The sequence below is a fragment of the Ailuropoda melanoleuca genome, chromosome 7, assembly GCF_002007445.2.
Source record: "Ailuropoda melanoleuca isolate Jingjing chromosome 7, ASM200744v2, whole genome shotgun sequence".
Classification (NCBI taxonomy): Eukaryota; Metazoa; Chordata; class Mammalia; order Carnivora; family Ursidae; genus Ailuropoda; species Ailuropoda melanoleuca.
Window position 1 is genome coordinate 138,839,018 of NC_048224.1, and position 26,650 is coordinate 138,865,667.

General features: G+C 54.6%; 1 protein-coding gene and 1 long non-coding RNA gene across 5 annotated transcripts in view; one reads left to right on the plus strand and one right to left on the minus strand.

Annotated features, from left to right (window-relative positions):
• Positions 1 to 26,650, minus strand: part of RAB20 (RAB20, member RAS oncogene family) — a 52,510-nt gene that overhangs the window by 9,441 nt on the left and 16,419 nt on the right. The window contains exons 2-3 of one of the 4 annotated variants that reach the window (XM_034665473.1): positions 6,830 to 7,064; positions 271 to 545 (exon numbers count right to left, since the gene is read on the minus strand). In XM_034665473.1, coding sequence (XP_034521364.1) covers positions 271 to 545; positions 6,830 to 6,935 — 381 coding nt within the window. In that variant the 5' untranslated portion in view covers positions 6,936 to 7,064. Of the gene's footprint in view, positions 1 to 270; positions 546 to 6,829; positions 7,065 to 8,731; positions 10,042 to 26,650 lie in introns of those variants that run through there. The other 3 variants (XM_034665471.1, XM_034665470.1, XM_034665472.1) reach the window with 3 other exon arrangements.
• LOC117803135 lies at positions 14,504 to 18,947 on the plus strand. Its single transcript, XR_004626815.1, has 3 exons — positions 14,504 to 14,571; positions 18,509 to 18,684; positions 18,892 to 18,947. It is a non-coding gene; the product is annotated as an uncharacterized LOC117803135 (long non-coding RNA).

Below are 26,650 nucleotides of genomic sequence, written 5' to 3' on the forward strand. Positions count from 1 at the left end.
CCTCTGAGTCAGGCACAGCACCCGGATCTGGTCCGTCTGGGCGTCTTACAGCTGCTGATGTCCACGGTCTGCGGCGGGCCCCTGGGCCCTCTGCCGCAGGATCACGGGCACCACCATGTCGAACAAGGTCTCGAACAGCAGGTCCACGTTGTAGCCGGTCTTTGCGCTGGTCTCGAAGCACATCTGCTCAGCGGCCGGCACCTCCTTCTCGTCCAGCATCTTGTACTTGAGGATCTTTTTATAAAGTGCCACCGCGTCCTCTGGCCGCACCTGCCTGGGCACTTGGGGCGATCCGCCGCCGCCGCCGCCTGCCGTCCCGGGGCCGTGCCCTTCCTTCTCCCGGGCCTCTGCGGCCCTGTCCTCGACGAGGTCCACCTTGTTCCCCACGATGGCGAAGAGGCAGTCCGTGTTGGCCGTGTCCGTGAGGCCCAGGAACCTGTCCTCCAGCTCCACCAGGCTCTGTGGGTGGTTCACGTCATAGGTGAGGATGACCGCGGCCGCGCCCCGGCAGTACATGGAGCCCAGGCCGTGGAACTGCTCCCGCCCTGGCCGAGAAGATGGAAAGAGAGACACGGGTTATCCCTGGTCCAAGGGCGCGCCCAGCGACCACACCGCGCGGCAACCCGAGGGACCCCGACTGCAGGCGTGTCTGGACCCAGGCCGGATGGAGACACTGGCTGGCACAAAGGAGTGAGTGGCCCAGGCCCCACAGGATCCAAGGACAGCGCCCTTCTGCTCTGGGAGGCTGTGCGACAGCCTGGTTTCCAGACAAACCTTTGAATTTTACTCCATGCGTGTAATTCAGAGACTGGGTCACAGACTCATACTACTTGGGTAGAAAGGGGCACCTGACAAAAAAGAAAGAACCTCGGTCTGTGAGTCTTCGGAGCATGAACTGAAGGCATGTTAACCTACACACGTATTTATTTAAAATGTGTGTCCTTTGCCAATAAACCAGTTTTCAGCCAAATGACCAAAGAAACACAATTTCCACCCCAATCCCCAATCATTCTGAAACGGTCCTGGCACGGGCCCGGCAGCACCGCCTTACTTTGGGGCCGGCTGGCTGTCCCCGTGCCCAGCCTAGGGGAGAGCAGCTTACGACAGACAGCCTGGGCCTACACCGGACCGCTGACCTCCCCCTCACATGGAACCACACCCAAAGCCAGGGCTCCCCGCTTGTCCAGCAAAGCTCCAAGCGTCTCCCCAAGTGATCCGGGGGGAAGGGACGCTGAGAAGGTGGGGCCAGGGCTGGCAGGGGTTGGAAGCAGGCGTCCTGCCAAGATGCTGAGAGTCGACGTGATGCACAGAAAGCAGGTTTCCGGAGCCACCTGCTGACCAGCGGCGTGCACCCCAGTACAGCATGCCTGCCCTTCTGCACGAACAGCAGGGCCGTCCTGGGACGGATCATTTCATTCCAAGTCCGTGGCAAATGACACCGCCTGCCAACGGACAGAAAGTCAGCAGCAGCCCCCCCACCCGGTCGCTTTCTGGCCCCACCCTCGGAGGCGATGATCAAGGAGTCTCCAGGGACAAATGTGAACACTGGCAGCAGCAGGCATTAGCTAAGAAGAAAATCAAGACAGGCTTCCCCACCATCAGCCCTGAGCTAGGACGTTTCCATCAGACACTAATCTCATCTTGAGCGAGCGATCAGGACATCCGGAGCTTTTCCAACAGGAAAAATGCTTCCAGCCCCCACCCTAGCTTTCCCGAGGCAGCCACCATGGAAGAGAGCGGTGGCACTCCAGCCATCCCGGGGGAGTGTCTCCAGGTCCACGGCACAGTTCACTGGGGACAAACAGGCAGCTATGCTCACGCCCGGGGCCTAAACTGCTCCTTTCCAGATAAAAGGGTCTGATTTGCCTTTTAAAAATGAAAGAAGTACGTAATACTGATACAAGAAAAAAATCATCGTAACTAAGGAAGCAGGAACCGAAGAATCCCAAAAGCCAGCCGAGTCCATGGGAGCCGCTGTTGCAACCCCGTAACCTACCGGCCCAGGCCCCGCACCCCCGCACAGACCAATCGCCAGCAGTTACCGCAACTGACAAATTTACAGCGAGGTGTTGGCATACTTGCAATGCTTACATTGTTTCGGATAAATCTGCAGCACGTAGGCTGCCTTCCGATGAGTGTTGTGCCCATCACAGGACAGGCACGGGGACCAAAATTCTGCATTCAATCCCAACTGAATTCAAGTGGGAGCCCTGGTATTTCGGCATCAAGACCACAGCGGAGATGGAGTGCGACGACGGCAAGACTCAGCCTTTTGACAGTTGGCTCTGCCAAATTCACAGTGTGTTTGAACTCAAGGCTCTAGAGCGAGTTTCCTGGTGGTTTGTGGACATAGCTGAGCTGCGGGGTCAGGCTCCTGCTGCTAAGTCACGATTGCGTGTCTGCTCCTGGTCTGTCCAGGGGGCGCGCACCAGCTCCCCTCCTGTGGTGGCCAGGCTGGGTCTCTCGCTCGCTCTCCCCACCGCGTTCCCCATCCCGGGGCCCCACACACCAACGCCAAAGCCGAAGCCCTGGGAATTCCCATGGGACCCCTCCTTGGCTTCACTGAGGAACTCCACAGCCTCGTGGTCCGATTCTGGGGGCGCCAGGGCACCAGGCTGCCCCACACCAGCCCTGAGAGGGCCGAGGGGAAATCATGAGCTGTTTCAAGTTTAACCAATGCAGCTGCGGGTCGGCGAGCGCCAAACCCTAGGCCGGGTGACGCAGCCAGGCTGCCAGGCTTGGCGGGCCTCTGCCGTACGGCCTGCCAGCGATCCGGGGGCAGGACTCCAGGAGAGGGGCCCCGCCGCCTCCACCTCCAGGAAGCGGCCTGGGCTCCCCCTGCCGTGGGACGTCCACAGGGCTGTGGGTTGCGAGTCTGTGTGATTGTCCAGGAATTCTGGCTTGTCCGGAAGCAAATCAAGACGTGACCCGTTTCCCTGAGGTTCCCCCACATATCACATTTGTAGGACCTTCCTCCTTTTTAAGGCTGAATAATCTCCCATTGTATTCACGTGACACACTTTCTTTATCCATTCATCTATCAAAGGACTTTCAGGGTGTTCCCATACCTTGGCCACTGTGAACAAGGCTGCAGGGACCCAGAAGTGCCAGTGAGCCAGTCAGGGGACAAATACTGCAGGATGCCACCTATCCTGAGAGATCTAAAATAGCCACATTCAGAGACACAGAGACCAGCATGGTGGTTGCCGGGGCCTGGGGGCAGGGAAGATGGGGAGAGGGAGAGGGGGGAGGGGGCAGGGAAGGAAAGCTTGGGCTAGTGACCAGGAGAAGCTAGGTCGGCATGAGAACAGTGGACACACCCACAGGGCCTTCCCCCAACACACACATTTCGCAGAGGGAGAAACCGAGACCAGAGCCCAGAGCCGGGACCCTGGCCCAGGCACCAGGCAGTCTGTGGTCTAACCACCCGTGGGAGAGCCGGACTCTGGGCACAGACCATCCACATTCACGTCCCCACCATGTGACCTCGGGCAAGTCACTCTGAGCCCCCGTTCCAATCGCCAAACTGCAGTCAGTCGCACCAGAGGAGGCTGTGACAGAGTAAGTAAGGGACACGGGTGAGCTCCCAGGACTGTGCCTGCCCCTGCTGGGCCCTACGTCAGACTCCTCCCAGACCCAAACACAAACACTTTCCCAGGACCCGTGTCCCGGGCTCATCAGACGTTCACACGCTGTCTCCAAGAGCCTGGTGGCCACGTCTGCCGCTGACCAATCCCCCTCACCTGTCTTCAGAGCCTTCCTTTCAGAGGACGGCCTTCTCTCCGGTTCCGCCGCGCCGTATCCGTGGGGCTGAAAGCAGCCAGGCCACAGGCACGGGAGGAACATGAGCCAGCCGCCCACAGTGACCCCAGGCCGCTGCCAGACAAGCGAAGGTGAACTGCTTGATGGCCTTCTCTTTCCTCCTCAGCCGTCCTCAGCCCGAGGACCAGCAGCCCTTGACCCCAAGCACGTACCATTTCTGCTAAGTGGTCTAAAATAACCAAACAGTGGTGCGGCCATCAGAATCACAATGCTGACCGCGCGGTTTAAACGCCTGCGTGTTCTGTTGCATGATTTCCAAAACAAGAGTGACACGGGGACCCCGCACCCCAGAGCACATGACCCGGATGTGACGGGGCCGTGGGGGGCACGGTACCAGTGTGATTTAGAAGCTCCCTGGGGAATGCACGGTGTACCCAGAGGGCAAGACCACCACCTTGCTTGGTGCAAGCCCGAGAGAAAAGGCCAGTTGTTAACACAGGAGAATCAGAAAGCTGCTGATTTCGATTCAATGGAACAGTAAGGTCTGCCAGGAAGCACAGACACAAACACAAAAGAAGAAGGAACTCCGGGGGTGGGGGGAGCACAGAGGGCAGAGGAAGAGAGAATCTGCAGCAGACTCCAGGCCCAGCACGGAGCCCGATGCGATCCTCGATCCCACGACCCCGAGATCATGACCTGAGCCGAAATCAAGAGTCAGGCACTCCACGGACGGAGCCACCCAAGCGCTCTGAAGGAGGAACTTTTAAAACGCCCTGCAAGGTCTGGAACGCCCACTTGACAGGAGTTCACAAAAACCCCGAAGGGACGACATGAAAAAGACAACGCAGATCACAGAACCAGACATGGGAACAGGGAGAAACTGAGGGCAGGCGTGGAAACAGCCCAGAGGAGCCCCGTCTGGGCTGAGCTGCGCCGCACCTCCCTTCAGAGACCCTGTAGAAATACAGTCGTCCTTCCGATGCTCCCAGGTTGCACCGTGTATTATAACTCCGAACTGTAAGATGACTGTAGTTCTCTTTCACACCACGGGATGTGTTTTGTGTCAAGTCTACTGTTACAGGCAAAACCTAGAACATTCCCCTCCGTGTGTGTTTCTGAAGTGACGCTGAGCCTAGCTGGAGAACGGCCCGTGAGAACAACTACGTGCAGGAAGGTTCACACACGGTAAAGCTCCTTCAGTGCATTAAGGGAAGGCAGCTCCCGTCCCCCGGGGCGAAGAAAGGAGTGGCTGTCTGGGGCCAGTGCGGGGCGCAGCTGCTTGTCCCGCTGCGTGCACACGGCAGAGGAAAGGACACTTCCTACCAGGACCCACCGTCCGCACAGAGGTCCCAGTCTGCGCGTGGTGAGTCTGCCACCACTGCATCACCTGTGTGTCGGCTACGCACCAGGCTGTGGTGCCAGTTCTGTGCCCCAGTGTCAGTGCAGACGGGGCCATGAGGTCATTCTCTGAGACCTGCAATCAACTGACTTTAAGTAGATCACCTTCCATGATGTGGGTGGGCCTTATCCAATCAGTTGAAGGCCTTAAGAGCCTGAGATTTCCTGGAGAAAAAGGAGTTCTGCCTCAAGACCACCGCCTGAGTTATAAAAAAAAATCTCAGCCCGCTGCCCTACAGACCTGGAACTCAAGACTGCAACACCAGCTCTTCCCTGGGTCTCCGGCCTGCCAGCGTGCCCTGCAGAATTCAGACCTGTGAACGTCACAGTCGCGGGAGCCTACGCCTCCCCCTCCCTCCCTCTCTCCCTTCCTCCTTTATATACTTTATATTTTTTTATTTACTTATTTACTTATTTATAAATCATGAATTTATATTATATTTATGTATATATTTTGTATATTTATAAATATATAAATATAAATAAAATGTAAATATATAACTAATATTACATGTAAATATGTTTTATATTATATATTATATATAATTACATGTTCAATATATTTATACATATATTTATACTTTTATATACATCTCCACGTCCTATTGGTTCCGTGCCCCTGGGGACGCCGGGCAATCACACTTGGAGCCACCCACCTGTTTCTCTGGAACATGTCCCGTCAGGAACGAGGCTGTTAAAAGCCGGGGCTCCCCAGAGGGTGGCACTGCCTCAGTGGCCCGTGTCCCCTCCTGCTCCCCCATCTCCAGACTGTCTCCAGGGAGGCCCCGAGCCCCCGCTGGCCCATCGCATGGTGACCTGGGAGCCAGGAGCAGCACACCTTCCGGGCGGGCCGTCCTCGGGGGCCCACCGCTGGGCCCCAGACCCACCATGCGCTGCAGGCAGCGGGAGGCTGTGGCTCTCGGCCACGCTGGCCGCTCGTCCACAGGAAGGAGGGGAGGTCCTGAGAGAGGCTTCTAGCAGTGCACACATCGCGGGGACCCAGTCTGGTCACATCTTCACTGAGCACTGCCTGTCCTGCTCCCGGGACCAACCTGCTCTCTCCCCACACGCGGACCCCACGGGGCAGCCTCCTTCCCACAAAACACACAAGCCTCCCCACCGCGGCTTCAACAACTAAACAATCAACGCAGGAGAGCTAGGATTTCCAGATCCGGGATCTAGAACCTTTATGGTGGATGGGTGAGCACGGCACAGGGACTGCGGATGGAACCGGGAATTAAAGGGGGCATTTTCTGGGGTTTGACGTTATCTCCTTTTTTCTATCTCTTATTCCTGCTTTCTGTCCTATAAAAGGGGGAACTGCTACAGTTCCCCACCGTCCGAAGTGGGCAGAGTGGTGGCCCCCAGGAGGCCACAGGCCCTCATCGCAGGAGCAGGTGTCGGGGGCAGCCAGCTGTGGCGGGGTCCTTCCAGCGGCGAGCCACACCTGGGGGGCAGGGGAGGCACAGAGGCTGACACACGCAGAGGGACCACGTCGTGGAGGCGGAGCCTGGAGGGGCGCCAGCCGAGCAGCCTGCAGAGGCCGCGACAGACGCAGGGAACGGACCTTGCTCATAGCCCGCAGGGAGCACGGTGCCGCCCACACCTTCTCGTCAGACCATCCAGAACCGACGGATAAACCCGCGTGGTCTGAGCCCCCAGCACTCACAGTCCACGGAGGGCCCCGGGCTGCAGGCCGAGGCCTTGCCTTCCACGATGCCAGAAGCCACAAATGGAACAAGACCAGGTCCACATGCCGGGGTCAGGCTGGACATCTGTGGCCTGCAGTGACCCGCCGAAGGAGAAGCTGACGGGATGGCTCAGACAGCGCTGACCTCGGGTGCCCCGGCCATGGGGACGAAGTCTGTCGTCTCCTGAGCCGAGTCGGCAAATCTGCTGACTTCCTGAAAACAAGTCACGCATCACACCGCTAAGTCCCCGTGGCCAGCAGCGTCTAAAATTGCTTCACTGTTTCTGGCTTGACCGGGGGCTGCCACAGGAAGGACCTCTGCCCTCTAACCTGATCGTTCAAGAAGGAACCAACCACCCAAGTCCGGCTCGCTGTCTTTCTTGAGAAACACAAGAGGGAGGAAGCGGCCACCACTGCAAACTAACACGTTAGCCACCAAGGACACGGCAGCTGGCGGCACCAAGGGAAGCTGTCCCAAGCCCAGGTGTCAAAAGCACAGGTGACCAGCCACAAGCAGGCNCTGAAAACAAGTCACGCATCACACCGCTAAGTCCCCGTGGCCAGCAGCGTCTAAAATTGCTTCACTGTTTCTGGCTTGACCGGGGGCTGCCACAGGAAGGACCTCTGCCCTCTAACCTGATCGTTCAAGAAGGAACCAACCACCCAAGTCCGGCTCGCTGTCTTTCTTGAGAAACACAAGAGGGAGGAAGCGGCCACCACTGCAAACTAACACGTTAGCCACCAAGGACACGGCAGCTGGCGGCACCGCAAGGGAAGCTGTCCCAAGCCCAGGTGTCAAAAGCACAGGTGACCAGCCACAAGCAGGCACGGGCAGGGGGCCACAGTCCCCATAGGTCAGGAGCTCCTCTGTGCCAGGCAGGCAGAGCGGAACCAGTGCTGGGCTAGTGGTGGGCTCTTCAGGCCCTTGCAGGAGTCCGTGGGGTACCACGCCCCCTCCCCCACTGTCGCAGCACCTGCTGCTTCCGGGCACCACGCAGCCCTGACACGTGCAGACGCCTCGCGGGGACCACACGCAGGCAGCCCCGCAGGGCAGGAGTGCACCCCGGANAGGAGCTCCTCTGTGCCAGGCAGGCAGAGCGGAACCAGTGCTGGGCTAGTGGTGGGCTCTTCAGGCCCTTGCGGGAGTCCGTGGGGTACCACGCCCCCTCCCCCACTGTCGCAGCACCTGCTGCTTCCGGGCACCACGTGCAGACGCCTCGCGGGGACCACACGCAGGCAGCCCCGCAGGGCAGGAGTGCACCCCGGCCACCAGGGTCAGAGGCCCCGCTCCCCAACGCCAGCGCCAAGTCCTACTCAAGCACAGCTTAGGGGGAGACCTGGGTTCGAGAAAAGAATGCCAGTATTTCAAAATCTAGAAGAAACAGCAACGGGATGGTTTCTGTCCTACCTCTGTTACCAGAAACTGAGCAAACCCAAAAAGGCCAGAGAAGCGCCACGAGCGAAAAGCCTGAGCTGGTGGAAGCAGCTCCCACGGGACAGCGGCAGTGCGGACAGGTCAGGATGAACCTTGCTGCGGCTACACCGGGTGTCCGCAGCCCCATCCTGAGGCCAGGCCCTTCCCGCCGCACGGGCGAGGCCAAGGCCCCAGGCTCCCACGGCCCGCACGGGGACCCTCCCGGACCCCGTGCCGGGCAAGACCCGAGCCAACAGCCACCAGCCGGCTGGTGAAGAGCAGGAGTTTGAAAGGAAAAACCCCCCACATGTGAATGGAGTTGTTTTTCCGACAGAAGAAGGAACTAAAACCCAACACTAAGTAACGAACCACACCAACAAAAGAGAGGATTAAGTAACATTTTAAAGATAAGTTAGTCATTAAAACCCAAAAGTCCAATTTAATTGCTTGCATGGATAGTCCCTTACCTTGTGTTCCTAAAGCCTGACCCCATAAAAAGGCCTTGAAAAACACGGCCTGCTTCGTGACCCAGAGGAAAACGGCTGTCTGTGTGGTCGGGGCAGGCCACGCGCATCCACGGGACCGAAAACGAAAGCAGGGCTGCAGGCCCAAGCCCATGACAGGAGACGATCTCCTCTTACAAATAAAGGAGCCCAAACCCACGATGATTTCCATCTCCCAGAACCACCACCTCTGGGACAGAGAGAAGACTCCTCCAGAAAAATGAACTTGTTTTCACATTTAAATACACACAACGTGCTTTTACCCACATCCACACATGGGTCATTTTTGCTGTTTGCTGGATGACTTGAACACTAAACCAAAAACAAAAAACGTGTCGTGTGCCACCAAATGAACCAAATAATGAGCTGCACATAAATTAATCCCTTGCCCATGACTCCCCAACCAGGCTTTCTGAAATAACTATTAAGGTTATATAATAACTGGGGCTTCATTCTCGAATTACTTCACTCTCCTCAGACATGAGTGTGCTAATAATAATTCAGTAATAAAACCAAATAGTTCAAATAAAGATAGGATCTCTAACAATCTAATATTAAGAAAAAGAGGCAAATCCAAAGAAAAGACACTTACATAACAGATTTAGCTTAAAAAAAACGAACCTCACATGCCAGCATATTTGATCCAATCTCCTTTACCTCCAACAGATATGCTGTTGTCCTTGATAATTAACTTTTAGAATGAGATTATCAAAGAAAAATTCAATTATTTGCTGAATGCTCTACTTACTAAAACAGGAAACTAAACAATTTCAGACTTTTTAGTGCAAGTTTATTTGTTTCAATGTCAAGTCTGAAATACAAACACCGTATGAAGAAATCTCTTGATAAAGAGCTTTCTCGAAATACTAAGTTATCTAGAATAGCCTCTTGTCTGGAGTAGCCCATTCAGTAAACACCCCAGTTATTTCTAACAGCTTTGTTATCCAGAACAGTGTTTTATTCTTCTCCATGATAGAAAGTCTTCTGAGAAATCCACACAGCAGAGAACAAATGTCTTTCTGTTAATTCTATCCCAAGGGAAGCATATTAAACCTTTTCTGAACAATCCTAAGGAATCAAAGGATTTCACAGATGTTTATGATGTCTAGTGATCTCTCGCTTAACAGATTGGGTATGTTCTCATAAAATTCCCTGGGGAGTACATTATCCATTGACAGATGCTGTAAAACCAGGACCCCCTTCTGGGGATGGCATGGGCAGGTTGGAAGTACCTGGGTATAATTTCATCAATTTAATGGTGCAAAAACCCTTGTAAATCAATCATATTGAAGTATTTTATTAGAACTCATTTTTTTTTAAAGATTTTATTTTATTTATTCGACAGAGATAGAGACAGCCAGAGAGAGAGGGAACACAAGCAGGGGGAGTGGGAGAGGAAGAAGCAGGCTCATAGCGGAGGAGCCTGATGTGGGGCCCGATCCCATAACATCGGGATCACGCCCTGAGCCGAAGGCAGACGCTTAACCGCTGTGCCACCCAGGCGCCCCAGAACTCATTTTTTTAAAGATTGATCTACTTATTTTAGAGACAGAGACACAGAGTGAGGAAGTGTGTGACCAGGGGAAAGGGCAGAGGGACAGGGAGAAGCAGACTCCGTGCTGAGCACAGAGCCCGATGTGGAGCTCGATCCCACGACCTGAGCTGAAATCAAGAGTTGGACACTTAACCAACTGAGCCACCCAGGCGCCCCTTGTTAGAACTCATTTAATCATATTTAAATAAAACTATATTATGATGTGCATAAAAGTAAATTTTTTATTTTACTTTTTTAAAAGATTTTATTTATTTGACAGAAAGACACAGCAAGAGAGGAAACACAAGCAGGGGGAGTGGGAGAGGGAGAAGCTAACTCCCCGCCGAGCAGGGAGCCCGATGTGGGGCTCAATCCCAGAACCCTGGGATCATGAGCTAAGCCGAAGACAGACACCCAATGACTGAGCCACCCCTATTTTATTATATTTTTAAGATTTTATTTATTTATTTGACAGGGAGCGAGCACAAGTAGGGGGAGCAGCAGCAGAGGGAGCGGCAGGCAGAGGGGGAGGGAGAAGAGACTCCCCGCTGAGCAGGGAGCCCGATGCGGGGCTCGATCCCAGGACCCTGGGATCATGACCTGAGCCAAAGGCAGATGCTTAACCGACTGAGCCACCCAGGCGCCCAAAAGTAAATCTTTTAAATAATTACTTAGAATAATCAAATTCACAGAGACAGAAAGCAGAATGGTGGCCACCAAGGCTGAGGGGGGAGGGGGAGGGGGTTGGTGTTTAGTGGGCACTGAGCTTCAGCTGGGAAAGGGAGAAAGTTCTGGAGATGGTGGTGATGGTCACATAACAACGTGAATGTACTTAATGCCACCAAGCTGTACAGTTAGAAATGAGTAAAATGGTAAATTCTGTTATGTGTATTTTACCATGATAGAAAAACTGTCTGTGTGAGCCTGGGTGACTCAGTGAGTTAAGCACCTGTCTCCGGCTCAGGTCATGATCCCAGGGTCCTGGAACTGAACTCCGTGTCAGCTCCTTGCTCAGCAGGAGCCTGCTTCTCCCTCTCCTCCCCGCTCGCGCTCTCTCTTGCTATCTCAGTCGCTGTGTCTCTCTCTCTCAAATGAAATCTTAAAAAAAAAAAACTGTAGAGAGAGATGACAGATAGATGGATAGAGAGACAGAATTGCATATAAAAAACAGCACCTACTAAGAACACCAGAAGACCCAAAAGGCCGAGCAAGTCCCTGCCCGTCTCGACCCTCACGGCTCGCTTCTGCAGCGGCTGCCACGAGCCCAGAGCACTCCCTGTCCACCTGGAGATCGGATCCGGGAGGTCCGGGCAGTGCCTGGATTCTCCGCCCACGGACCTCCCTTTGGGAAGTAAGGCTGCAAAGGCTCAAGCTGTCTAGGGGCAGCTCTCGTCAGCGATGACATGCAGTATAAACACAGCTAACTCTGCAACCCAGCCTGGGCGTGACATTTTGCACTTCGCCCCTCTAGTGCTTTCTCCTGCGACTCTGAGGCTGGTCCCACGGGGNCGGGGGGGGGGGGGGGGGGCGCAGGGGCTGCAGGTGGCTCAGGCTGAAAGGTGCCACTTGCCAGGTGCTGGAGCTTCACTCTCGAGCGCTGGGGCCTGTGGCTACACAGCAAGCACCCAGAGTGAATCAGAGTGGAAATTAATCAGGTTTGGAATGCGCTTTTGCAGTTGCTGTAGGAAAGGTGCACGGCTAAGCAAACAATAGGTGTACAAGCTTTGAAAGGAGAACAAAGTGTCCTCAGACAGGATACAATCGCAGTGCCCCACCCTGCTACTTCCAAAGCTCTGGGAAAGGCCAGTCACACACTGTTCTTATCTACTCCTAAGGCAAGGTCCTCACAGAGAGTTCCAGTCAGGATACACACACAGGAAGCATTTAAAACATCCTCCACTCAGTCTACCTTTTCATGTTGTCGGACAAGCAGCAGCCAGTACGAAAGGAAGACTGCTTCCTTGGCCCTTGGTTATTGACACAGGTGTCCCTGGGCCTCAGTGTCCCCACCAGGGTCCTTGAGTCTGGCTCAGAACTGCCGGAGGGGCCAATTCTGAGATCCCACCTCAGGTGCCTGGCGGAACGTCAAGCTAGACACGCGTGTACACGTGCATGCATATGCACGCGTGTACACACGTATGCCTATGTGCACACACGTGCAGTTCGCCCTCCCCGACTGTTCGGGGGCACATCTCACAGATCTGGAAGCGGAGGCCCAGAGCGTTCGTGCAGCTGCTCAGGGAGTCAGCAGCTCCTAACACAGACCGTGGAACGAACAGTCTGCATAAGGAAATGCCAGACAATGAGGGTTTAGGGGGCACCTGGGTGGGTTAGTCGATGGAGCATCTGCCTTCAGCTCAGGTCATGATCTCGGGGTCCTGGGAGCAAGCCCCACGTGGGGCTCCCAGCTCAGCATGGAGTCTGCTTGTCCTTCTCTCTCTGCTCCTCCCCTGTCTGTGCTCTCCCCCCACCTCTCTCTCTGTCAGATAAATAAATGCAATCTTTAAAAATAAATACATAAAAGAAATGGAGGGCCTCTAAATTCTGTTAGGAAAAGAATGAGATATGGGCAAACATTTTTTAGAGCAATGCTACTCTGAAACATGTTAAAGGGCAATTTTCAAGAAAGGGCAAAATCATGACTCCCAAACAGATAAAAAAGTAAATACTGAGGGGCCTGGCTGGCTCAGTCAGTAGAGCACGCAACTCTTATCTTGGGGTCGTTGAGTCTGAGCCCCACACTGGATACAGAGCCTAGTTTAAACATAAAGAAGTAAACATACGTTAAAAATCTTTTTTAGCTCATTTAATGAGGGAGCCAGACAGATGTCATCACCGGCTGAAAGACGTCAAGGAGACACAGCCATGTAAGGGCGCACAGTGAGAATACCGTGTTACACGGGGCATACGTTGTGGACGAGGAAGTTAACGTGCAAACGGAGGCAGACCGTCCTTTCCACGGGTGACAATGAGCCACCACACCCTCAAATCTAAATGAGGATAAATCCCACCCATCCACCTTGCCTTCACAGCACAAGGGGGTTGTACAAGCCCTTTCTGCCTGCCGTCACCTCTCCAACAGAGTGAGGTCCCACAAGGAAAGACGTGTGCCTCGTTCACTGCTCGCCCCGAGCTCCACATGGCGTCCAAAGCGTGGCAGGTGCACAGTGCTGACTGGGTGAGCGAACAAAGGGATTCACACCTACTGAGTGTTCATTCTGGACACAGAATATGACTGAAACCAGAGGGAACTTGGGAGACGGCCACACAAGACTCCTCAAGCTTAGACAGGCACAGAATTGAGAGTCAGCACAAAGTAGGAAGATAACAAAACGCTCACCTCAAGCCCCAAGAACAGGTACAGAGCAGTACGTGAAAAGGGCAGAGACTATAGAATATGTCCTTTAACGTGCCGGAGGGGCCCTCTTTATATCCAGCATTCCTCAAGTTTAAGCAGCTAATGATTACCATACCTGGACTCTGGCCAACATGCTACCATTTTACTTTTAAATTCTTTATTCCTATTGGATAATCTGACTCCACAGAAACAGCAGTCGTTTGGTCTCTGACTCGAAGCTGGAACTCAGCATTCCGCAAAATACATGAAAATTCAATGTCCAACCCAAACCACGCCCATCAATAATCCCAGAAGTTATTCCTTAGCAGGTCGAAGAATAGCCATGAGATAGGAACAAGGACAGTGCGCCCCTTACCAGCGCCGAGGGTCCTGCTGGGCCCCCGGGGAAGGAAGGAAGCACGTGTGCGGGTCTAGTGAGTCTCGTTCTGAGCTTCAGAACCAACCCTGGAACTCAGGGTCGCTACTATAATCTGAGGACAAGGCAGCTGAAACTCGGAGACGGGACAATATCCCCACAGAAAACTGTCCCAACTGACTCAGTTAAAAAAAAAAAAAATCCGCTGACTCCCAAACACAGCCGTTAGTTGAAAGTTGGCACTAAACTGTTGCGTGGCTTAAGTTACTTCAAGAAATGGCACAAGACAACGGCTTTCCGCAAGACACACAGTCACACACCAGCCTTCTATTTCTGAGCAGAAACACCGTTTTTAGAGGACATGGTGACTTGCAGGCCACCCATCTCTGTGTGGGGCCACGGCCCTGGGGGGCTTTCCGGCATGCAGGCTAGACCCGACACCGAGTGTTCGTGAACAGGCCAGGCTGAACGTTCGTACCACAAACCACAGAAAGTGCTCATCCTTCCCCAGGACTCGGACACGGAGACCTGCACAGCCACCAAACCAGGCCCACGAGGTCATGGCACAGGGCAGAGTATCCCAATGGCCCTTTTTGGACAAGATTGCTCAGGAACGGCACGGCCGATGGTGGGGGTGACACATTCGGAACCTGTGTCTCGAGGGCACAAGTCCAACACTGTACTGACTGGCTCTGTCTGAGAACACAGCCTCAGGCACAGACTGTTAGGGTAACTCTATGTGGGAAAAGAGCAGATGACATGAATCCTGTTAGTTCTGAGACAGGTGGCCCAAAGGCTGGCACTATTTTTAACCCACCACTGTGGGGTGCTGCACTTCACAGGTACTAAACAGACACAGTGGTCCACATCGTGCCATCGTGTGTGTGTGTGTGTGTGTGCGCGCGCGCGCGCGTCCGCATAGCACTCAGAGCTTGTCAGAGGCTCACTCTCCCTTCGACTAGAGGTCACCTCTGGGAAGGACACGCACGGCTGGGTGACCACGTGCAAAAAGCCTGGGGCAGTCTGCCCAGCTCGGCCGCTTCAGGCTTTGGGTAACCTGCACAGGATGTGACCCCGCAACCTTCCGGGGTCCTAGGAGGATTCAGGAGCTTACACACGTACAGAGCTGGGAACAGCCCTGGTGTAGACAGTAAGCGCTCGGTAAGTAGCCACTGTTATCTGGCCAAAATCGGCGATGGAGCGTCATCTCAGGGAGGCTGCTGAAACGGGGTCCCTGAAGGACTGCAAGGTAGCTAACTGGCCAACACAAACAGCAGCACATTCAAGCTGTTCTTTACAGCTGAACATTGACTTTCAAATACAGGCAAGCATTTCAGGTGTAATCTGAACAAAAAGGCTTCCGACATCAGTGTTTATCTACCCCACGATCTCTCTTGATGCCTGTGAAGGGTCCTAATAATAAAATTAAGACCTTTCAAAGGATAAATAAGAAAACAGATTGGCAGAATACAAAAATGAACATGAGTGCAACAGCTAGGCAACTTTAGTTAAGACACCNATTACCATACCTGGACTCTGGCCAACATGCTACCATTTTACTTTTAAATTCTTTATTCCTATTGGATAATCTGACTCCACAGAAACAGCAGTCGTTTGGTCTCTGACTCGAAGCTGGAACTCAGCATTCCGCAAAATACATGAAAATTCAATGTCCAACCCAAACCACGCCCATCAATAATCCCAGAAGTTATTCCTTAGCAGGTCGAAGAATAGCCATGAGATAGGAACAAGGACAGTGCGCCCCTTACCAGCGCCGAGGGTCCTGCTGGGCCCCCGGGGAAGGAAGGAAGCACGTGTGCGGGTCTAGTGAGTCTCGTTCTGAGCTTCAGAACCAACCCTGGAACTCAGGGTCGCTACTATAATCTGAGGACAAGGCAGCTGAAACTCGGAGACGGGACAATATCCCCACAGAAAACTGTCCCAACTGACTCAGTTAAAAAAAAAAAAAATCCGCTGACTCCCAAACACNTGCATTTTTGGGGTGCCTGGGTGGCTCAGCCAGTGAAGGGTCTGCTTTCAGCTCAGGTCACCATCCCAGGGTCCTGGGATGGAGTCCCGCACCGGGCTCCCTGCTCAGCGGGGAGTCTGCTTCTCCCTCTCCCTCTGCCACTCCCCCTGCTCCTGCTCTCTCTCTCTCAAATAAATAAATCTTTTTTTTAAAAAAGTGCACTTCTTTGGGGCGCCTGGGTGGCTCAGTCGTTAAACGTCTGTCTTTGGCTCAGGGTGTGATCCTGGCGATCTGGGATCGAGCCNAGACGGGACAATATCCCCACAGAAAACTGTCCCAACTGACTCAGTTAAAAAAAAAAAAAATCCGCTGACTCCCAAACACAGCCGTTAGTTGAAAGTTGGCACTAAACTGTTGCGTGGCTTAAGTTACTTCAAGAAATGGCACAAGACAACGGCTTTCCGCAAGACACACAGTCACACACCAGCCTTCTATTTCTGAGCAGAAACGCCGTTTTTAGAGGACATGGTGACTTGCAGGCCACCCATCTCTGTGTGGGGCCACGGCCCTGGGGGGCTTTCCGGCATGCAGGCTCAACCCAACACCGAGTGTTCGTGAACAGGCCAGGCTGAACGTTCGTACCACAAACCACAGAAAGTGCTCATCCTTCCCCAGGACTCGGACACGGAGACCTGCACAGCCACCAAACCAGGCCCACGAGGTCATGGCACAGGGCAGAGTATCCCAATGGCCCTTTTTGGACAAGATTGCTCAGGAACGGCACGGCCGATGGTGGGGGTGACACATTCGGAACCTGTGTCTCGAGGGCACAAGTCCAACACTGTACTGACTGGCTCTGTCTGAGAACACAGCCTCAGGCACAGACTGTTAGGGTAACTCTATGTGGGAAAAGAGCAGATGACATGAATCCTGTTAGTTCTGAGACAGGTGGCCCAAAGGCTGGCACTATTTTTAACCCACCACTGTGGGGTGCTGCACTTCACAGGTACTAAACAGACACAGTGGTCCACATCGTGCCATCGTGTGTGTGTGTGTGTGTGTGCGCGCGCGCGCGCGTCCGCATAGCACTCAGAGCTTGTCAGAGGCTCACTCTCCCTTCGACTAGAGGTCACCTCTGGGAAGGACACGCACGGCTGGGTGACCACGTGCAAAAAGCCTGGGGCAGTCTGCCCAGCTCGGCCGCTTCAGGCTTTGGGTAACCTGCACAGGATGTGACCCCGCAACCTTCCGGGGTCCTAGGAGGATTCAGGAGCTTACACACGTACAGAGCTGGGAACAGCCCTGGTGTAGACAGTAAGCGCTCGGTAAGTAGCCACTGTTATCTGGCCAAAATCGGCGATGGAGCGTCATCTCAGGGAGGCTGCTGAAACGGGGTCCCTGAAGGACTGCAAGGTAGCTAACTGGCCAACACAAACAGCAGCACATTCAAGCTGTTCTTTACAGCTGAACATTGACTTTCAAATACAGGCAAGCATTTCAGGTGTAATCTGAACAAAAAGGCTTCCGACATCAGTGTTTATCTACCCCACGATCTCTCTTGATGCCTGTGAAGGGTCCTAATAATAAAATTAAGACCTTTCAAAGGATAAATAAGAAAACAGATTGGCAGAATACAAAAATGAACATGAGTGCAACAGCTAGGCAACTTTAGTTAAGACACCGCATTTTTGGGGTGCCTGGGTGGCTCAGCCAGTGAAGGGTCTGCTTTCAGCTCAGGTCACCATCCCAGGGTCCTGGGATGGAGTCCCGCACCGGGCTCCCTGCTCAGCGGGGAGTCTGCTTCTCCCTCTCCCTCTGCCACTCCCCCTGCTCCTGCTCTCTCTCTCTCAAATAAATAAATCTTTTTTTTAAAAAAGTGCACTTCTTTGGGGCGCCTGGGTGGCTCAGTCGTTAAACGTCTGTCTTTGGCTCAGGGTGTGATCCTGGCGATCTGGGATCGAGCCCATCAGGCTCCTCGGCTGGGAGCCTGCTTCTTCCTCTCCCACTCCCCCTGCTTGTGTTCCCTCTCTCGCTGGCTGTCTCTCTCTCTCTGTCAAATAAATAAAATCTTAAAAAACAAAACAAAACCCTCTCTCTTTAAAAAAATAAAAATAAAAAATAAAAAAGTGCACCTCTAATTTTCAGAAAAAAAGGAAAAAACAAAAATATGTCAACTTTCCCATGTTTTCGCCATTCCCCAGCAAAATACACATCTTGCGTGTGTGTTTGAGAAGCAAAAAGCCACCACAGAGACTAAGAAGCTCTCTGAGAACCTGTAAGTCGGACCACCCAGCCCGGCTGCTACCGACTCCTATAACGCTTGCTAATCGCTCAGGGCTCCGGAGCCAGCTGCATGGTCCTCCGGCAGCATGGAAACTTGCAGAACGTCCAGCACCTTGTTGGGGTCTTCGCGATGCTGCTGAAAAGCAGCTACCGGGGCTCACACTGAAGAAGGGCACGTTCAAGAGGACGCCGGATTTCTAATTATAACAAAGGAAACACAATGGAAGTCGNAGGCCCACGAGGTCATGGCACAGGGCAGAGTATCCCAATGGCCCTTTTTGGACAAGATTGCTCAGGAACGGCGCGGCCGATGCGGGAGGTGACACATTCGGGACCTGTGTCTCGAGGGCACAAGTCCAACACTGTACTGACTGACTGGCTCTGTCTGAGAACACAGCCTCAGGCACAGACTGTTAGGGTAACTCTATGTGGGAAAAGAGCGNAGGCCCACGAGGTCATGGCACAGGGCAGAGTATCCCAATGGCCCTTTTTGGACAAGATTGCTCAGGAACGGCACGGCCGATGGTGGGGGTGACACATTCGGAACCTGTGTCTCGAGGGCACAAGTCCAACACTGTACTGACTGGCTCTGTCTGAGAACACAGCCTCAGGCACAGACTGTTAGGGTAACTCTATGTGGGAAAAGAGCGGATGACATGAATCCTGTTAGTTCTGAGACAGGTGGCCCAAAGGCTGGCACTATTTTTAACCCACCACTGTGGGGTGCTGCACTTCACAGGTACTAAACAGACACAGTGGTCCACATCGTGCCATCGTGTGTGTGTGTGTGTGTGTGCGCGCGCGCGCGCGTCCGCATAGCACTCAGAGCTTGTCAGAGGCTCACTCTCCCTTCGACTAGAGGTCACCTCTGGGAAGGACACGCACGGCTGGGTGACCACGTGCAAAAAGCCTGGGGCAGTCTGCCCAGCTCGGCCGCTTCAGGCTTTGGGTAACCTGCACAGGATGTGACCCCGCAACCTTCCGGGGTCCTAGGAGGATTCAGGAGCTTACACACGTACAGAGCTGGGAACAGCCCTGGTGTAGACAGTAAGCGCTCGGTAAGTAGCCACTGTTATCTGGCCAAAATCGGCGATGGAGCGTCATCTCAGGGAGGCTGCTGAAACGGGGTCCCTGAAGGACTGCAAGGTAGCTAACTGGCCAACACAAACAGCAGCACATTCAAGCTGTTCTTTACAGCTGAACATTGACTTTCAAATACAGGCAAGCATTTCAGGTGTAATCTGAACAAAAAGGCTTCCGACATCAGTGTTTATCTACCCCACGATCTCTCTTGATGCCTGTGAAGGGTCCTAATAATAAAATTAAGACCTTTCAAAGGATAAATAGGAAAACAGATTGGCAGAATACAAAAATGAACATGAGTGCAACAGCTAGGCAACTTTAGTTAAGACACTGCATTTTTGGGGTGCCTGGGTGGCTCAGCCAGTGAAGGGTCTGCTTTCAGCTCAGGTCACCATCCCAGGGTCCTGGGATGGAGTCCCGCACCGGGCTCCCTGCTCAGCGGGGAGTCTGCTTCTCCCTCTCCCTCTGCCACTCCCCCTGCTCCTGCTCTCTCTCTCCCAAATAAATAAATCTTTTTTTTAAAAAAGTGCACTTCTTTGGGGCGCCTGGGTGGCTCAGTCGTTAAACGTCTGTCTTTGGCTCAGGGTGTGATCCTGGCGATCTGGGATCGAGCCCATCAGGCTCCTCGGCTGGGAGCCTGCTTCTTCCTCTCCCACTCCCCCTGCTTGTGTTCCCTCTCTCGCTGGCTGTCTCTCTCTCTCTGTCAAATAAATAAAATCTTAAAAAACAAAACAAAACCCTCTCTCTTTAAAAAAATAAAAATAAAAAATAAAAAAGTGCACCTCTAATTTTCAGAAAAAAAGGAAAAAACAAAAATATGTCAACTTTCCCACGTTTTCGCCATTCCCCAGCAAAATACACATCTTGCGTGTGTGTTTGAGAAGCAAAAAGCCACCACAGAGACTAAGAAGCTCTCTGAGAACCTGTAAGTCGGACCACCCAGCCCGGCTGCTACCGACTCCTATAACGCTTGCTAATCGCTCAGGGCTCCGGAGCCAGGTGCATGGTCCTCCGGCAGCATGGAAACTTGCAGAACGTCCAGCACCTTGTTGGGGTCTTCGCGATGCTGCTGAAAAGCAGCTACCGGGGCTCACACTGAAGAAGGGCACGTTCAAGAGGACGCCGGATTTCTAATTATAACAAAGGAAACACAATGGGAGAGGGAAGGAGAACGTCCACAGCCCAACTCCGTGCAGACGTGTGGACAGGCGAGGTCTGAGCCAGAGGGAGGCCCGCCCGCCGCCCCCCTCGCCCCCAGCCCCCCTTCCCGAGGGTCACTCCTGCCCCAACGGTAGACCTACAAATAAACACAGGAGCGGTAGATCTACAAATAAACACAGGAGCGGCTAAAAGAGAAAAGGTCTTTTGTTACTCTACCAAAAACAGAAAAACAACGCTCCCCAAACAGCACTCCAGCGAACGGACGGCTCTCCCGCGGCCCCCGGGACCGGCCCTGAACCCAGACACGGCAGCCCGGACGGACGCCCCGACAGGCTGAGCGCTCCGGGCTCTCGGCAGCGTCCCCGCCAGGCCGCCCTCCAGCTGGAGACGCCGTGGGGGCAGTTTACAATCTTTAGGTCCACTGAACGGGTCAGCCATGAGGAGCCGAGGCACACGGGGGCTGAGAAGGGAGACGGGACCCCAGGGGCCGCACTCTTCCAGAAGCGAGGTCAGGCTGCCGCCTGCAAGTTCCCCCCGCACGCCCCGGAAGCCAAAGCTGGACGGGCAAACGCCCACCAACCGCCGTCCCAGAGGTGCGCCAACCAGGCACCGCAGGCCCTCACACGGCGGCCGCCCTGCCGACCAGAGGCTGCCAGCCTCCGCCCCAGCCTCGTGCCTGGGTGCTGCCCCCAGGGCGGTGGGGACCCGCGGGCGCGCGCAGGGAGCAGAGGGTCACAGCCCGGGAAGGACAGCGCTCCGTCCGACGTCATCCGTCCGCCGTCATCCCGTCTGACGTCATCCCGTCCGACGTCCAGCGGCCTCCGATCCTGCCCCGCCCCCCGCGCGGCCGGGCTGGCTTCCCGCGGAGGCGAGGCCTCGGGAATCCCTGTAACTCACCCAGCGTGATGGGCGCCGCGGGAGCCAAGACCGAGCCCGGCTGCTCACACGGTCCGGGGCGGCAAGGCCGCACCTCAGCCACCTGGACGCCCCTCAGCAAGCACCTCCGAGGCTTCTCCGCACGAGCGCCACCTCGACCTCCCAGCCGACCGAGGCCGGGGAGGCTGCGGAGCGCAGGCGCCCGAGGTGACCTCACTGGCCAGGACACAGGAGGCCGCAGACTCCCCGCACTCTGGCGCCGGCCCCGGTTCCGCTACCTGCTGGCCGTCGGACATGGACACCAGCTTCCAGGGTCTGTCTCATCTGGAAGAGGAAGAGGCTGGGAAGAGGGACAGTGGCGCGGAATCGCGCCGGCCTCCGCCGTTGCAGCCTGTGCCTCGGTACACGGGTGGGACCGAGTGACGCCCGCCCGGCCCTGACGGAGACCCTGGAGCCGCTCCAGGGCCGAATCACGGCTCCCGCGAGGGCCGGACTGGTCTCGCGTTTGCTGCCAGCAAACCCAGAGGTCAAAGCCACGCGCCTCCGCCTGCGGGTCCAAGGCCATCGGATCCACGTGAAAAAGGAGGGGGAGGGTGGTAGGGAGCTGAGCTGTTTCAGAAGCCGGAGCACAGCGCACGGGGAGGCCAGGCCAGGGGGAGGGCGCGGAGCCATCCTCGTACACATCCTCGTACACCCTCAGCGTCAACGGACAAATCAACAACTGAAGAAATGCTCCAAGCTCCGCTTGGCGCGTGTTGAAATGCAAATACTAGAGTAAGGGCCTGCGTTTCGGTGAAGGCGGAGCTCAGAGGGCTGGAGTTTGAATGCGGGCTGGAAATAATCTATCACAGGAAACCAAGGGATTCGTGGCCGCAGCAGCTCTCACCAAGTTCACAAGTGAACTTCTTTATGAAAAACTCTTCTGAGACCAAAACGAGCCATGAAATGTGTGCTTTATGGCCAAGAAAAGAAACCAAGACTAAAACCTTACAATTCTAGGTCCCTTACTCCTCGGGCCACTCTGCCCACGCCCTGCCTCGTTCTGGACACACGTGCGTTACAGCAGCGGAGAAATGAACGGACCTGCATTGCAGAATTACCCACACGAGCGTGCATCAAGTCAGCTAAGGAAAACAAGCAGCAGACTATTTTCCTCACCAAGGTGGCTGCGTGTTAATTACCTACATGATAAATCCTCCAAGTCTGTCCATGAAAATAGAAATCTCAAACCCTATGCGACAAATAAAGGCAAACACAAAAACTAACCTTGTCACAAATGGTGTTGGGTCAGCTGGTGTTGAACATACACCGACCATAAAACCCAAATAGCCTACTCGTAGGTAATTCACCTGAGAGATGAAAATTTATGTTTACGCAAAAACCTCTGAATATTGATAGAGGCTGTATCCATAATCATCAAAAACTGAACGCAATCCAAGTCTCCTTCCGCGGGGGGGACCGACGGGATTGGACACTCGCCACAGCACAGATGAATTCACATGCGTTAAACAAAAGAAGCCAGACTCAAAATGCTCCAAACTCTAGGAGTCTAGAGACCAAGCTCTAGGGACAGAGACAAGTCGGTGCTATCTGGGGCCGGGCGTGAGCAGGAGAGACTCCCAGGGACACAAGACTCTTTTAAATGGTAGAAACGGTTTGTATTTTGATTGTGGTCACACAACTGTGTATGCGTCCAAACTCCTAACTATACACTAAAAAAAGTGAATTTTACTGCATAGAGACAAACATTCAATAAACCTTACTTAAAAATAAAAAAAGACCTAGACAACTTTACCAAAAAAACAAAAACGATTACCTATACAAAACACGTTGCCAAGTTTTAAACTACAAAGCCAAAGCTCTTAGAATTCACGGGGCGGGGCGCCCGGGGGGCTCAGTGGTGAAGCGTCTGCCTTCAGCTCAGGTCCTGATCCCAGGGCCCTGGGATCGAGCCCCATGTCCAGCTCCCGGCTCAGCAGGGAGACTGCTGCTCCCTCTCCTTCTGCTTCTCCCCCTGAGCGTGCTCTGTCTCTCTCTCAAATAAATAAAATCTTTAAAAAAATAAAATTCACGTGGGAAAAAACCTCCCAGTAGGCCTACATAGCGTATGAAGTACGAAAAAGCATGCCACTGTGTGTAAAGAACAGGAGAAATCCGGAGTCCGCTCCGAGGCACGTGCCACAGGAGCCTGTCTCCAGAGTCAGACGTGGGGACAGCAGATGGGCGAGAATCAGGCATCAGCCTCCTTCACCTTCGCTGTGAGCACTTGGAAAAGATGCCTTCTCTCTGGCCACCACGGGGTCGGATGATACCGCCGTCATTCTGCTTCGGTTTTTCCTCTGGCTGCTTTCGAGACTTCTTCCGTGTCTTTCGTCTTCAGAATTCAGGTGTGACGTGTCTTGGTAAGGCTCTCTTTCGGTTTATCCTGCTTGGGGTTCCCTCAGCTCCAGGAACCTGCAGGCTTCTGTCTCTGGCCGAATTTGGGAAGCTCCCGGCCATTCTTTCTTCTAGGACTCCGTCAGCCTTACCTTTCTCCTGTCCTTCCAGAATGGGGACAGCGCGGGCTGGTCTTCGGCCCTGCTGGTTGCCGGGCTCTGTCCGCCTCCCTCTGCTTTCTCTCCGTGCTCCAGGCTGGCCAGTGTTTGCTGCTGTCTTCCCACATCGATCCTTCCTTTCTCCCCTCCACCTGGCTGGGGGTTCCACCCACTGAGCCTTCTGTTTCTGTTACTGCACTTTTTTCATTCGGAAATTTCCATGTGGGGAGCGCCTGGGTGGCTCAGTCGTTAAGCGTCTGCCTTCGGCTCAGGGTGTGATCCCAGCGTTCTGGGATCGAGTCCCACATCAGGCTCCTCCGCTATGAGCCTGCTTCTTCCTCTCCCACTCCCCCTGCCTGTGTTCCCTCTCACTTGGCTGTCTCTCTGTCAAAAAAATAAATAAAATCTTAAAAAAAAAAAGAAGAAGAAATTTCCATGTGGGTCTTCTTCAAATCTGTTTTCGCTGGGCCCTCTATTTTTTGACATTTGTTTAGGGGTCCATGATTATTCACAGAAGCAGGCTTAGGTCGGCTGCTTTCGAGTCCTTGCTGGGTAACGCCGCCACCTCTGTGCGCCCCGGGCTGGCCTCTCCTGATTGTCCTTTTTGACTCCGTTGGAGAGCTTCCTGGTTCTTACATCATGAGTGCTTTTTTTTTTTTTTAAATTAAAACCTGGACATTTCCATCCTGTGCTATCAGACACTGGATCTCACTTAAATCTTCCTTTTTTTTTTTTAAGATTTTATTTATTTATTTGACAGCACACGCAGGGGGAGCAGTAGAGGCAGAGGGAGAAGCAGGCTCCCCGCTGAGCAGGGAGCCCGATGCAGGGACTCGATCCCAGGACCTGGGATCATAACCTGAGCCGAAGATAGACACTTAACCGCTTGAGCCACGCAGGCACCCCTTAAATCTTCCTTTTGAGATGGCTCCTTCGTCCCAGCAGGGCCTGGGGGCTGAGGGACTGGGGCAGGTACTTTCTCCTTCCTAACAAGNTTTAAAAAAATAAAAATAAAAAATAAAAAAGTGCACCTCTAATTTTCAGAAAAAAAGGAAAAAACAAAAATATGTCAACTTTCCCACGTTTTCGCCATTCCCCAGCAAAATACACATCTTGCGTGTGTGTTTGAGAAGCAAAAAGCCACCACAGAGACTAAGAAGCTCTCTGAGAACCTGTAAGTCGGACCACCCAGCCCGGCTGCTACCGACTCCTATAACGCTTGCTAATCGCTCAGGGCTCCGGAGCCAGGTGCATGGTCCTCCGGCAGCATGGAAACTTGCAGAACGTCCAGCACCTTGTTGGGGTCTTCGCGATGCTGCTGAAAAGCAGCTACCGGGGCTCACACTGAAGAAGGGCACGTTCAAGAGGACGCCGGATTTCTAATTATAACAAAGGAAACACAATGGGAGAGGGAAGGAGAACGTCCACAGCCCAACTCCGTGCAGACGTGTGGACAGGCGAGGTCTGAGCCAGAGGGAGGCTCGCCCGCCGCCCCCCTCGCCCCCAGCCCCCCTTCCCGAGGGTCACTCCTGCCCCAACGGTAGACCTACAAATAAACACAGGAGCGGTAGATCTACAAATAAACACAGGAGCGGCTAAAAGAGAAAAGGTCTTTTGTTACTCTACCAAAAACAGAAAAACAACGCTCCCCAAACAGCACTCCAGCGAACGGACGGCTCTCCCGCGGCCCCCGGGACCGGCCCTGAACCCAGACACGGCAGCCCGGACGGACGCCCCGACAGGCTGAGCGCTCCGGGCTCTCGGCAGCGTCCCCGCCAGGCCGCCCTCCAGCTGGAGACGCCGTGGGGGCAGTTTACAATCTTTAGGTCCACTGAACGGGTCAGCCATGGGGAGCCGAGGCACACGGGGGCTGAGAAGGGAGACGGGACCCCAGGGGCCGCACTCTTCCAGAAGCGAGGTCAGGCTGCCGCCTGCAAGTTCCCCCCGCACGCCCCGGAAGCCAAAGCTGGACGGGCAAACGCCCACCAACCGCCGTCCCAGAGGTGCGCCAACCAGGCACCGCAGGCCCTCACACGGCGGCCGCCCTGCCGACCAGAGGCTGCCAGCCTCCGCCCCAGCCTCGTGCCTGGGTGCTGCCCCCAGGGCGGTGGGGACCCGCGGGCGCGCGCAGGGAGCAGAGGGTCACAGCCCGGGAAGGACAGCGCTCCGTCCGACGTCATCCGTCCGCCGTCATCCCGTCTGACGTCATCCCGTCCGACGTCCAGCGGCCTCCGATCCTGCCCCGCCCCCCGCGCGGCCGGGCTGGCTTCCCGCGGAGGCGAGGCCTCGGGAATCCCTGTAACTCACCCAGCGTGATGGGCGCCGCGGGAGCCAAGACCGAGCCCGGCTGCTCACACGGTCCGGGGCGGCAAGGCCGCACCTCAGCCACCTGGACGCCCCTCAGCAAGCACCTCCGAGGCTTCTCCGCACGAGCGCCACCTCGACCTCCCAGCCGACCGAGGCCGGGGAGGCTGCGGAGCGCAGGCGCCCGAGGTGACCTCACTGGCCAGGACACAGGAGGCCGCAGACTCCCCGCACTCTGGCGCCGGCCCCGGTTCCGCTACCTGCTGGCCGTCGGACATGGACACCAGCTTCCAGGGTCTGTCTCATCTGGAAGAGGAAGAGGCTGGGAAGAGGGACAGTGGCGCGGAATCGCGCCGGCCTCCGCCGTTGCAGCCTGTGCCTCGGTACACGGGTGGGACCGAGTGACGCCCGCCCGGCCCTGACGGA